This window comes from Rhamphochromis sp. 'chilingali' (genome assembly GCF_963969265.1).
Source record: "Rhamphochromis sp. 'chilingali' genome assembly, chromosome: 14".
NCBI classification, from domain to species: Eukaryota; Metazoa; Chordata; class Actinopteri; order Cichliformes; family Cichlidae; genus Rhamphochromis; species Rhamphochromis sp. 'chilingali'.
The window spans coordinates 30,259,198-30,273,370 of NC_137941.1; the positions used below are offsets into that span (position 1 = coordinate 30,259,198).

At 41.0% G+C, this 14,173-nt stretch overlaps 1 protein-coding gene across 1 annotated transcript; it reads right to left on the minus strand.

Moving 5' to 3' along the window:
- Positions 1 to 10,839: 10,839 nt before the first annotated feature.
- LOC308410461 (olfactory receptor 13C2-like) lies at positions 10,840 to 11,787 on the minus strand (the record flags this gene model as incomplete). Its single annotated transcript, XM_080903798.1, has 1 exon — positions 10,840 to 11,787. The coding sequence occupies one exon, from the start codon at positions 11,785 to 11,787 to the stop codon at positions 10,840 to 10,842; it is 948 nt and encodes a 315-aa protein (XP_080759924.1).
- Between the last annotated feature and the right edge of the window lie 2,386 nt (positions 11,788 to 14,173).

Here is a 14,173-nt window from a genome sequence, read left to right on the forward strand (position 1 = left end):
ACAAAAAGTCTGAGTACTGTAGAGCCAACTGTGATATTTATAGAGATTTTATTTTGAAAGGTCGAATGTATGGCGGAAGGAGAATATAGAAAAGAGAGAGAACGAAAAACGTTACATGAAAAGTTAGCGCTGCAAACTGTGTTGCCGCTGCAAGCCTGAGAATTAAAGAATGGAACTGAGAAATACTGAACGTGTCATCATTAATGTTTGAGGCATGCAAACATTACATTGGCGATGAGAATAAAGGCTACAACCAAAGTAAGACGAAGGAAGTTGCCCTGCCGGGAGCTTAGGAGACAAGAACATGGCTGCACACGCTTCTCCACTTCCACCCTTCGACACGGAGTCCGACCTCGGTTCTGTCAGACCTCGCTGGATGAAATGGCTTCAGTGGTTGGAAAACTACACCACAGCAATGAATATTACTGGAGATGCAAGATTAAGAACATTATTGCTGCATGTGGCTGGTGAAAAAGTGCATGACGTTTACAACACGTTAGCAACAGATGGCGACAAGTACGCAGATACAAAACAGAAACTGTCAGCATTCTTTGCGCCTAAGAAATACGTGCAGTATCAGATTTATCTGTTCAGGAAAGTGGTGCAGGAGTCAGGTGAAACGTTGTACAACTATCACACCAGGTTTAGGATTTTAGCCAAAAACTGTGAGTTTGCAAACATGACTGCAGAGATTAAAACACAAATTATCCAAAGCTGTACATCATCACAGCTTCGTAGAAAAGCACTCAGAGAACCTGATTTAACGTTGGATGATCGATTAAATCATGACCGTGCATGTGAGTTGTCTGAATTGCAAGCTACAGGGATGGAAGCTGACAAGACAGCTGCAGTTAATAAAGTACAGCACAAAACAGGACGTGATACCATGGCTAGAAACAAATGGACACCCTCATGGCAGCCAAATAACTGCTGTCGAAACTGTGGAGGCAGATATCCTAATGAGCAAGACTGCCCAGTGAAAGACAAAATCTGTAATTCTTGTGGCAAATTCAATCATTTTGCAACGCAATGTCGCTCAAAGAGAAAAGAGACACACTGTGGAAAGAAGTATAAGAAAAACCTGCCACCGCAAACTGTTCATCAAGTAACTGATAGCGCTACACATGTGGAGACAGGTCACACATCCAGCAATGATGACGCTTATGTATATGTGGTGAACACAGCTCAACATCCTAAACATCCTAAACACACTGAAGTCAGAGTAATGGGCACCCAGATACCGGTGCTAATCGATTCTGGGGCCACTGCTAACTGCTTAACTGAAGCCACCTACAACAAACTGACACCACGTCCTACGTTAACTTCTACAGACATCAAGATTTGCCCATACCACTCATCTACGTCTGGATCTACCGTGTTCTCAAAACTTGATCTCAGGGCAGGATACAACCAACTTGAACTACACCCTGACAGCCGCTACATTACAACGTTCACTACTCATCTGGGACTTCGGAGGTATAAAAGACTGAGCTTCAGAGTTTCTTCTGCAGCTGAAGTGTTCCAAAATGCTATTCATCAGACACTGCAAGGACTAAACGGAGTCAAAAATCTCAGTGATGACATTATAGTCTTCGGCAGGGACCAGGCTGACGATGACAACAATCTTACAGCTCTCTTTAAGTGACTATCAGAGTCGGGTCTTACTCTGAATTGAGAGAAGTGTGAATTTAATAAAACAAAACTTGAGTTTTTTGGTTTCATCTCCTCCGCAGGTGGCATTTCAGCAGATCCTAAAAAGGTTGCAGCAGTTCAACACGCTCCCAACCCAAAAACACCTGCTGACATCAAAAGTCTCCTTGGCATGGCCAATTACTGCTCGAGGTTCATCAGGGACTTCTCATCAATCTCTGAGCCACTGCGCTGGCTCGCACACAAGGACACCCCTTGGACATGGGGTCAGGACCAAGAAACTGCGTTGCAGGCACTCAAGGTCAGTCTCAATAGCGACACGACGATGTCCTACTTCTATCCCAGCAGACAGACTGAACTTGATTGTTGATGCTAGTCCAGTAGGACTGGGCGCCATTCTCTGTCAAAAAGATGAAAAGGGGATTAAGCACATTATTACATATGCAAGCAGAGCACTGAGTGATGTGGAAAGGAGATAATCGCAAATGAGAAAGAAGCACTCGCCATTGTGTGGAGTTGCGAACATTTCCATTTGTATGTCTATGGACATCCATTCACACTGGTGACTGATCACAAGGCACTCAAAATCATCTGGAATAACCCAAGATCAAAACCACCTGCCAGAATCGAAAGATGGGGACTGAGACTTCAGCCATACAATTTCAGAGTGGAATACAGAAAAGGTGCTGATAATCCAGCTGACTTTATGTCACGTCATCCAGTGCCAACACAGAATGAAAGTGCTCGTGCATGTAAGGTTGAAGAAGAGTATGTTAATTTCTTCTCTTATCACTCCACCCAAAAAGCCATGACCCTTCACAAGATAAAAACAGAGACAAAGACCAGGTTCTGCAGGAAGTCATCGGTCCCATCAGGAACAACACGTGGCATCTAACAGATAAATCCCAGCATGCTGACATTTTGAAATCATTCAAACATGTTCAAAGTGAACTAACAGTAGCTGACTCATCTGACTTTATACTCAGAGGTACGAGGATAGTTATTCCAACGGTCCTACAAGAAAGAGCATTACAACTGGCACACGAAGGGCACCAGGGTATCGTCAAGACCAAAGCGCTACTACCAAAGTATGGTTCCCAGAGATCGATCGGAAAGCAGAATCTGCAGTTCAAAACTGTCTGCCATGCCAAGCTAGCACACCTGTTACACACACCGACCCTCTGCAGATGTCACCATTACCCGCAACATCCTGGCACAGTGTCCGTGCAGATTTTTATGGACCGCTCCCTACGGGGGAATACCTGCTCGTTATCACAGACGAGTATTCTTGCTATCCAGTCGTTGAAAGTGTACGCTCAACATCAGCATCTTCTGTTATCCCAGTCATTGACAAAATGTTCTCCATTTTGGAATCCCAAGGACAGTAAAACTGACAATGGTCCTCCTTTCAACAGTGAGGCTTTCTTACAGTTTGCAGACTACCTAAGATTTCATCATCGCAAAATCACACCTTGTTGGCCTCAGGCGAATGCTATAGCTGAGAGATTTATGAGAACCCTAGGCAAAGCACTGAGAGTTGCCGAGAGACAGGGCACACCATGGAAACAGCAACTGAACATCTTTCTTCGTGAGTACAGATCTACACCTCATAGCACAACGGCGAGCTCACCAGCTGAAATACTGTTCCAACGCCAGCTATACACCAAGCTCCCTTTCTTTAACATCACTCCACGGAAGTGTTCAGATGCTGAAGTGAGAGCAAGGGTTGATAGTGCAAAGATCAAGATGAAGGTGATCGCAGATGCAATCCGTCGTGCCAGACCACACTCACTAAGTCTGGGTGACACAGTGCTGCATCGCCAACCCAAGCACAACAAATTATCCACACCATACAATACAAAACCCTACACAGTGACCAAGGTTAAGGTTCTGAAATTACAGCTACAAGGGATGAACACTCGATTGTCAGGAATGCATCATTCTTCAAGAAAATCAGACATGGACTTGAAAATGCCCCACCTGGACGGCATGCCAACCCCGCCTTAACAGACAAGCCCAGATACCCAGTCAAATCCAACAGACGCGTACCTATGCGTCTGTCTGATTACATCAGATCTAAGACTTGAATATCTGAGTGACCAGTTAAAGGGTACGCTGTGTGAACATGTTTGATGTTCCTGAATCTAACACTGTAACCTGTATTCTAGTGTTGAATGTTTATAGTGTTTAGTCAGAGATCTGCGCAAATGCAGTACTGTTCAAATTGATGTTTAGGTGTGGAGAAACTTAAGTAATGATAATGTTCAGTGATTTTATCAGGTTTGTTTGTCATAGGTTCAGATTAATAATTCACCTTGCTGAGTGCCTAAGTTTGTTTAAAAAAAAAAAAGAAGAAAGGAGGTGATTGTGATGTTTATAGAGATTTTATTTTGAAAGGTCGATTGTAACGCGGAAGGAGAATATAGAAAAGAGAGAACGAAAAATGTTAGATGAACAAGTTAGCACTGCAGACTGTGTTGCCGCTGCAAGCCTGAGAATTAAAGAATGGAACTGAGAAATACTGAAGGTGTCATCATTAATGTTTGAGGTATGCAAACATTACACCAACCATCCCTTTAACGTTAACTAGTAATGACTTCATGAATTTCTTTACAAAAAAAAATTTAATCATTAGAGAAAAAATTACCAATAATCATCCCACAGATGTAATATTATCTGTTACAGACTGCTGGGGCAGACCGTGTGGAGTGAGTAGAGGACCCAAGAGCAGACAGAGGCGAGGAGACTAAACTGGACTTAACCAAGGCGAGTCTTTACTTACAGCTGAAAACTCACGGGAAAAAAACAACAAAGCAACTGAGGGAAAACCTGAACATAGACTGGGAAACTATTACTCTTACTGTGATTTTATACTATGACTAAACAACATACAAACTATGACTTACTATGACTTGACTGGGAAACCATAACAAAGGGTAGGGGAGATAACACAGACGACGTGACATAGAACTCAGCAAGATTGAGGATTAAATACACTCATGAGGTGATGAGGGGAAGTAGAGACACATGAGAACACAGCTGACTAGAATGAAACATAATGACAACCAGTGTACGGACGCGTTATTAAGCAACACATTACAGTAACTACGTTATTATTGTGGTAACGAGCACGGTAACTAGTTATTATGCCAAAATCAGGAACGCATTAATTGGTACTGGGATTTAAATAGGGTCGTTATTTGTTACTTTGTATGTTGTGTTCGACCTATCTCGGAAACTCGAGTAAACGCCGTTCTGGTTAGCCTCATCAGAGAAGTTGGGATTCCAATATGTCAATGCCCTCAAAAACGGTTGTTTTGATAGCCCTCTGCAAAAACAAATTACTACTAAATACCTGTGCAGCCATAGCTGGACTTGGTGGGCCGATGGTGATTTTTCGTTTTGATATGCCGATGTCTTTTGTTTTGTTTTTTTTCCGTAACGGTATAAACAGTGAAAGGTGGTAGATTGGCCAAATGCTGGCAGATGTGTAAAAAATTAACTCAACTGTTTGGTGGTGACATCGCAGAGCTTCCACAGATTCAGTAACATTAGCAAGAAGTGGAGGCCAGCAGGTGGATGAGGGAAAGGGGAGGCAGGAGGAGGACAGACCCGAGGTGGCCGAGTCTCAGGTGAACTGAACTTCAGGTAAGAAGTTATGACCTGCAGTCTGTCTGTGTCAGATATAAGTTTAGGCGTAGTTTATTTTCATTGTGCTGACTTTTTACAGTCAGTTTCAATAACTCGTACTGCATACTAGCTAGCATGACAGACTTTATATACTGCTTGGGGGGGTGCTATGATGTTACTGATATTGAACTTTATTTTGTTCATAAGGTTAGTTATTAGAGTTGCCAATTGTCCTGTAAAAACCGGAATGGTCTCGTATTCAGAGGAAATATTACGCAGTTTGTATTGAGGTGAAAAGGATCGCCGTTTGTCCCATACTTCAGCTACAAAGAAAAAAAAGACACAAAGCTGGAGTTATTCTGCGTCTTTACGCTGCACAGCTGTCTCTTCTTCTCTCATTCTCTCCCCTCCCTCTACTGTTTCTACTTCAGTCATGAAACTAATCAGTGATCAGCTGATCGGCTTTTCTCTCGTGCTTGTTTATTGCCCACTTTGCGCCAGAAAGAGGAAACCAGCGGATGTTGCGCTAAACAACAGCAGCACGTTTAAGCTTGATCAGCTGTTGTTAGAATTTATTTAATATTAATTTCTAGTATCAGCTGATGTTTGCTGGAGCCACAGCTGTAAAAGCTGCTGGTCATGATATCGGTTTGGTTATCTGGTGAGAGGGAAACATGAAGATGAAACCAGAAGATGTCCTTACTGAATCATCAGAGTTGAACAGGTGATAGAGAAACAGGTTTACCTTTTAGGTGACATGAATGAGTTGAAGGGAAGTTATGAACTGTTTCTGAGAGACAAATAACACCAGGATCCTTTTTTTTTTACGTAGCTGACAGCTGGTAACTGTGCAGGGGCGGGTCTAGCAAAGTTTTGCCAGGGAGGCCAGGTAGGGCATTAACAGGGAAAGAGGGGGAACAAAGTAATACTTTTCTTTCTTATTCTCATTTAAAATGTCTAGCTTTTAACAAATAATTATCTGAATCTTACAACAAACGATTGATAGAATGATACATATATACCAACAAGACAGTGTACATCACTGTCACAACAGTGTTTGCTTTCATTCAAAGGCTTTATGGTTTTTCCTATCATCTCTAGTCAAAATGCCTGGGCTGATTTTTTTTTGTCCCAGTCCTGCCCTGTATGCAGCTCATCTTCCTACTAGGAAGGCAGAAAGCACCATGGCTGCAGTTTTCGTGTTGGATGTAAAAAGCGCACGTGACGCTGTGACGTAAGTTAGAATCATGGCGTCAGTCGACGACCGTCCAGGCTTGGGATTTCTCTTTTGGAAATATGCACATTATTTTTTCCTTTCTGTTGGTAGGTAGCACAGTGCACTTGTGGCAGGATAGTGCTAACATATAAGTAAGCTAGAAGACTGGCAATCTTGCTGGGTATCCAGTTAGGGAAGCAATACATTAACAAGAGAATTCTGAGTAAAACCAAAGTTACTTTCCCTAGTATCTAGTTACTTTGAAGTTACTAATTTAAAGTAACTTACCCAACACTGATGACAACTCAGGGGAGAGTAAAACTAAATGCAGTGAACAAAGAACACCAGACTCTTTCAAAATAAAACAGGAAACGCAGAGACATAGACATGAAAGAAACTTGACAACAAGAGCCATACAGACATGACACATAACAGATAGGCGCATGAACCAGGGAGATTGAGTACAGGGGGAGAAGACAAAAGGAATTTAAAAAAAGGACTAAACAGCAACCTGGAAATTAACTAGATGAGCCAAACTGAAACTAGAACACCAATGAATACAAAATGATACATTAAAAACCCACATACTGGGTCACATGACCCAGTGCCATGACAATTATCTAGAGCTACTTTCAGTACCATTGATATTCATTTAGACTCTTTTTCTCCAATTGATCTTTCTGATTTAACTTCAATAATTATTTCCTCCAAACCATCAACGTGTCTTTTAGACCCCATTTCTACAAAACTGCTCAAAGAAGTCCTGCCATTAATTAATGCTTCAGTCTTAAATATGATCAACCTATCTCTAATAATCGACACATATTAAAAAAATATGTAAGACTGCTTTCTTCCATTTGCACAACATCTCTAAAATTAGAAATATCCTGTCTCAGAGTCATGCTGAAAAACTAGTTCATGCATTTATTACTTCCAGGCTGGACTACTGTAATTCATTATTATCAGGATGTCCTAAAAACTCCCTTAAAAAGCCTTCAGTTAATTTTCAGTTAACGCTGTAGCAAGAGTACTGACGGGAATAGAAAGAGAGAGCATATTTCTCCTGTATTGGCTTCCCTTCATTGGCTTCCTTTTAAATCCAGAATTGAATACAAAATCCTGCTCCTCACCTACAAGGTCTTAAATAATCAGGCCCCATCTTATCTTAATGACCTTGTAGTACCATATCACCCTCTTAGAACACTTCGCTCTCGCACTGCAGGCCTACTTGTTGTTCCTAGAGTATTTAAAAGTAGAATGGGAGGGAGAGCCTTCAGTTTTCAGGCCCGTCTTCTGTGGAACCAGCTTCCAGTTTGGATTCAAGAGACAGACACTATCCTACTTTTAAGATTAGGCTTAAAACTTTCCTTTTTTGTAAAGCATATAGTTAGGGCTGGACCAGGTGACCCTGAATCCTCCCTTAGTTATGCTGCAATAGACGTAGGCTGCTGGGGGATTCCCATGATGCATTGAGTTTTTCCTTTCCAGTCACCTTTCTCACTCACTATGTGTTAATATACCTCTGCATTGAATCATATCTGTTATTAATCTCTGTCTCTCTTCCACAGCAGGTCTTTATGCTGTTTTACTTCTCTCACCCCAACCGGTCGCAGCAGATGGCCGCCCCTCCCTGAGCCTGGTTCTGCCCGAGGTTTCTTACTGTTAAAAGGGAGTTTTTCCTTTTCACAGTCACCAAAGTGCTTGCTCATAGGGGGTTATATAATTGTTGGGATTTTCTCTGTATCTATTATTGTACAATCTACTGTACAATATGAAGCACTTTGAGGCGACAGTTGTGGTGATTTAGCACTATATAAATAAAATCGAATTGAATTGAATTGAAGCAGCCAAACTAATAAAGATGGCCCGCAACCTTGTTCTGTGGACTTGCCATGTGTCATTCACACCACACTGGTGCCGAAACCAAGGAGGTGGCATGGCGGGTCCACGCCGGAGCCAGGAAAGGGCGGAGCTTGTCCAGATGGTGTCCAGCGGGAGCAGTCAGAGGAGGTGTGCCGCCAGCAGGAAGAGCTGCGGTACCAGACTGAGCGTCACCTGGAGAGCATTGCGAATCTGGCAACTCTGCTCCGGGCCTGGTCAACACTGCCACCGCAATGCCCACCGGTGTATCCGGTGGGGAAGCAGTGGTGGAGCCATGTGGGCCACCTCAGCAGCCAGGGTCAGTGGTCGAGGCGTGCGGAAGTTCGCGCCTGCCAGAGGAGGGGAAGCAGCCGGGTGAAGGACTGCTTCAGTCGGGAGTGATGGAGGAGCTGCTCTTGCTAGATGTGGATGAGGTGCGAGAGGGTCCATGCCTGCTGGTGGTGGAGGAGCCGCTGCGTGAAGAGCTGCTCCAGCCGGGAGAGGTGGAGGTCCCCATGCCAGGGGAGCCTGCTTGACTTGAGCCCGAGGTCGAGGTGCCAGCTGTTCCTGTTCGGATGCCGGCCGAGCCACCTGTGAGCAGGGGCTCACGAACGTGCCTGCAGGCCCGTGTTTGCGTTCAACATGGTCAACCTTCGGACCAGCTGCGCCGCCACTGCAGGTGCCTCCCCACTTCAATCGCAAACCAAACCACCACCACATACCGCCATCGCCCGATGGAGATGGGGTATGTCTTGGGGCGTGGCTTGCGGTGCCATGCGGAGAGGGTGGACACACCTGCGCGGCATCTGCAATCACACCCACCGAGTTAAACATGGGGAAATAGGGTTGTGTTTTTGATTGTGGTGTGATGTATGTCCGGCTGGTAGCTGGTGAGCTGCAGCTGTGATAAATAAAATGGCTCAAAACCTTGAGCCGTGGACTTGCCGTGTCTCATTCACACCACAGGTATATTTTGGTGGTCATTAAAATGTGTTCCGAATTTGGCAAATTCATGATGATTCAGGTCATAAATCATGACACACTGATCTGCTCTGCATAAGCTCACATTAAAAGTATTAGAATAGGAAGTATTACCCTTAATTTAATGGGTGTCGGATCGATACCAAAATTTTCAGTTTTGAAGAGCACTAACTAACATGTAAGTAAATTTGACACATTTTGCTGCATCTATTTGTAGTTTCAATGACAGTATTTTTTTCCTCTCTACTTTTTCACCTCAACTGTTTCACTTTTGTTTGTCCATCGTTATCAAACACTTATTCGACACTAAACTCTTCTACAAGGTGCATGAGCACAAAAGTAAGACAGGGCTGACTGAGATTTGATTGAGGAATCCAGTGTCAGTAATGAAAATGAAGAATGGGTTGCTGTGATGGTGAGCACCAGCCCTTCAGGCCGACCTGGATAATTGTATCGACAAAGAACAATAATTATACCGGTCGGTCTGCTGGGCTAATGCCCAGTATGCCAGATCACCAGTCTATCTCTGAACACATCACACACACACACTCAACTCTGCTGTTTAACAACAAATGTGTTTTTCCTTACAAATGTGACATTATGTAAGGAGAAATAAACAGGCTTTCCAGCAGTATAAGATTCATTGCCAAAAAGCAAAACCGACAAAACACACATTTCCTTACTTCTTATGCTACTTTTATATACATGCCACTCAGATATCATGGCACATACAGAGTAATAAATGAACCAATGAAAGAGATAAATAGTCAAAATAAAAAATCAAAACAACCCGGGTACATGGAACTTTAACTAAATACAAATAAATGATAGCAGAATTAACAGAATACATCTAATGTAAAGCTAAATTAAAATTTCTACATTTCTGTGCTTTATCATTATTCACCCATTATATATTTATTTCTTGAATTAATAAATGAAAGAAATTCGACAATAACAATGTGGATTATACAGGGGATTTTTTTCAGTTAGCTGTACCTAAAGCACAGTTGGTGTCTACAGTATATTAAGAAAAGGGCAACTTTTTCATTAATTCCTCTATCTAAAGATCGTAGCTTTCATGTTATTAGAACTCTTCAGGTCTGAAAATGTAATTCTCATTTTCTTACTGAGCATAACAAGTGGAAAACTAAAAAGTCAGAAAAATACAAATGTAAATCGACAGGTGCAAAAGAGAGCTATGAGAACATTAATCAAAAGTAACAGAGGTTATTATATAAAAATGGAAAGACTAATTCCTCTTTTGGAATTAAGGTACCTGTAGGAACAGTTATTCCATGTTTATATTATGTATCATCAGTACTATGAATGTTAATATTACTAGTAATATTTAAACCGCAAAATAAATAATACAAATGTCATCTCTTCAAAACATGGTGACAGTTTGGTAAATAAATTAATGAAAGTGATTTATTTTCCATTTTATATTTCTTTCCACAGATACAATGATGGTGTAAAACTCATTATAGAAAAAATGACTGTACTTAAGATCCAGTTTTAATACAAGAAGTTTTTTTGCCCTGACAAAGCAGCCCTTTTAGGTGTTTTGAAATTTCCTTCATTTTGAGCCCATATACAAATGGATTAAACAAAGGGTGATAGAGCACTATTTGTAATGTCATTATTATGCGTGCAGTTTTTGGAAAATCTGCTTCCACCCGAGCTATGCTTACATCATACACAAAAAACAAACAGGCACTAATTAAAACTAAGAGATGGGGTAAACAAGTCTCTGCAGCTTTCTTCCTAATTTCTTTACAACTTTGACAAGAAACAATGAAAATTGTTGTGTATGTGAAAACTATGAAGAGCATAGGAAGTATTACAAGATCTAGTAATGCAATCACACCAAAGATGATAATTAATCTTGATCTTTGACACTGAAGAGTGTAAACTGCATTATTACAAAATATTCCTTTTATATTAGAGTCACACAGTTGAGCTTCAGCACTCGCTATTGCTTGGACAGCAATATGACAAGCAGGTACAAGCCAAGCTATGATCAGGGAAATACTCACAGTGGTTTTTCTCATGATAATATGATATTGTAGAGGTTTACATATAGCCACATATCTGTCATAGGCCATGGCAGCCAGGAGAAAAAATTCTGAACCACCTAGAGTGTAAAACATAAAAAACTGAAAGAGACAGGCTGAATATGTTGTGACTTGTTTATCAGATAAAACGTCAATCAAAAGTTTTGGGTAAATAGTTGTGCTGTAAAGAACAGAGTTAAGTAGCAAAGCAGCAATGAAAATGTACATAGGCTCATGGAGGTTTTTATGAATCCAGATTAAATACACAATAGTAGAATTAGTGCAGATTATTAGAATATATAGTGTAAACATAATAAAAAAGAAAATATATCTGTACTTGTTAATTTCCGTGTACCAGTCCAGAGTTAGAAAGGTAACATTTAACTCTTTATCCATTATTGTTTTCAAAGACAAAACATTTGCTCATAAAACTAATTACATAACAAGTATGAATGGAAAACCAAAAACAAGACAAAGACTTCACACAGTCATACGAGTATGTGGCAGGTTTTTATTATTTTGCCTTATCCTCAAGGGAGGGAGAGTTCTGAAACACCATTGTTCTGCCTTTTATAATTGATGCTTTGGGAATGTACAATTAATCCTTCTTTTCTGTTCAATGTGAACATTCAGGATGGCAACACTATCTCTCCTCATTAAAAAAAAAAAAAAAGTAATACCAGATTAGATGTGTAAACAATGAAGAGCAAAAAATAAAAATGAATAAAGTCAATAAGAACAATTCTCTCTCACACAGTAATTTCAAGGTGCAAAAATGTGCTTTAAACATAAAATAAATGTTGTTCTCAAATCATTGATTGGGTGACTTCATAGTAGTATACATGTTGGTGATGTCCTTTGTGTAAAAACTGTTCAGTTTTGTGTGCCCTGTATCATTAGCCCAAGGACAGAAATTCTTATACAAACTAAGTGCAACAATGTGCATATGTCCAGAACAATATAACTGTGGGTTATTTGATTATGTTCATCAGTGTGACAGCCTGGGGGAAGAAACTCTCTCTGTAGCATCCGGTTTTTGTAAACAGTGCTCTGTAGCACCTTCCTGAAGACAGCAGTTTGAAGAGTTTATGTCCAGAATGTGAAGGGTTTGCAGAAATGTTTTCTGCCCATTTCCTAACCTGAACATGTTCTGGATGAAGGGAGTCCCTCAAGGTTCAACATTTTTTTCCTCTGGTTGAACTTTCAAATGTTCTTTAGTGTTCTTGTGCACAAACAGTGTGTGGGTTTTGATTTGTATTGAAGTTTTATGGCAATCCTTACACTTTCATCATACTTTGAAATTGTTATTGAAAGTTTTACTATTTATGGGTGCATGATGGAAAGTCTAAACCAGGGGTATGCAATCTGTTTGATGATGAGTGCCATTAAAAATTAAAAACTAATATTTCCTCAGAGGTCAATGTGCCATATAATTGCGTTAGCAATAAATTTAATAACGCTCTATACTTTATCGAATTATATTTGTTTGCAGATGTTGGCAGCTATCAGCGAATAGTTATCAGCTCTTTTGAAACAAAAAATGACACTTTTTATTCATAACAAGAACTCCATAACAGCAAATGAACTGTACAACGGAAAATGCAAATGCTATTTATGGTCTCCTCACAACAATGATAAGAAAAATAAACTGGGCCAATATGGCATGTTTGTTAATACAGAGATACACATGTTAATGTGATCTCTGTTCTCCCACTCAGAGACACAGGTCTCCGAGTGTCCGGCGTTCAGACTGCTACCTAAGGACACTCATGTGAGAGAAAATCTGCTCACACACAGTGTAGAGCCAAATACTGTCAATAAGGCCTCTGCAATGTTCTTAAGACAGTTAAATTTGTCAGGTCGTGATGTCCAGCAGGTGGAAATGCAAGCTCCATGAACACGCACAGCTGTGGATTCCAGCTGCGTCTGTAGTTCTGCAAACTTTGACCCCCACAGAGTCGAGCTTGTCAGTTCAATCAGCTGCATTTCGATGTCCACTGTGTCCAGGCAGTTAATGGGAGAAATATCCAGCTACTCATTGGTGCTAACATTGGTCCATACACCTGAAAGTCCCAAAAACGCATTGTGAATTCTGTCTCAAGTCTACGAATTTATCCGTGTATTTCCACGGTGCTGATGCTGCGCTGAGCAGACAGCTCCTGAAGCATTTGAAGTGTTGGAAATTTCAACATCGCTTGACAAAAACTGCCAGCTAGCAACGTCCCTCTCACCGGTAGGCTAAGTTATTTTTAGCCAATTACAAGTTGAATCTCGTAGTTTGGGTTGTTAGCTAAGTTTCTGTCATTAAGGAGCAGCACAACTAATGTGTCTATGCGAACTAATTTGCGACGTGCACCACTGGCCCGGCCATTTATTTTTTAATGCACCTTCTCAGATCAATTCACTGCATGTCTGCAGTGCACTGCTGGACTGGGACAAAAGAATCGGACTGGGCATTTTGACTAGAGACCGGCCCACCAGGTATTATAAGAAAAGCCATTAAGCCTTTGAATGAAAACAAATGCTGTTGTGACAGTGATGTACAGTCTTGTTGGTATATGTGTAATTTCTATACATTTTACATCAGATAAAAACTTTGGTTGTAAGATTCAGATAATTATTTAATAAAAGCTAGACATTTTAAATGAGAATAAGAAAGAAAAGTATTTCTTTGTGCCCCCCTTTCCCTGTTAATGCCCTACCTGGCATCCCTGGCAAAACTTTGCTAGACCCACCCCTGCACAGTTACCAGCTGTCAGCTACGTAAAAAAAATGATCCTGG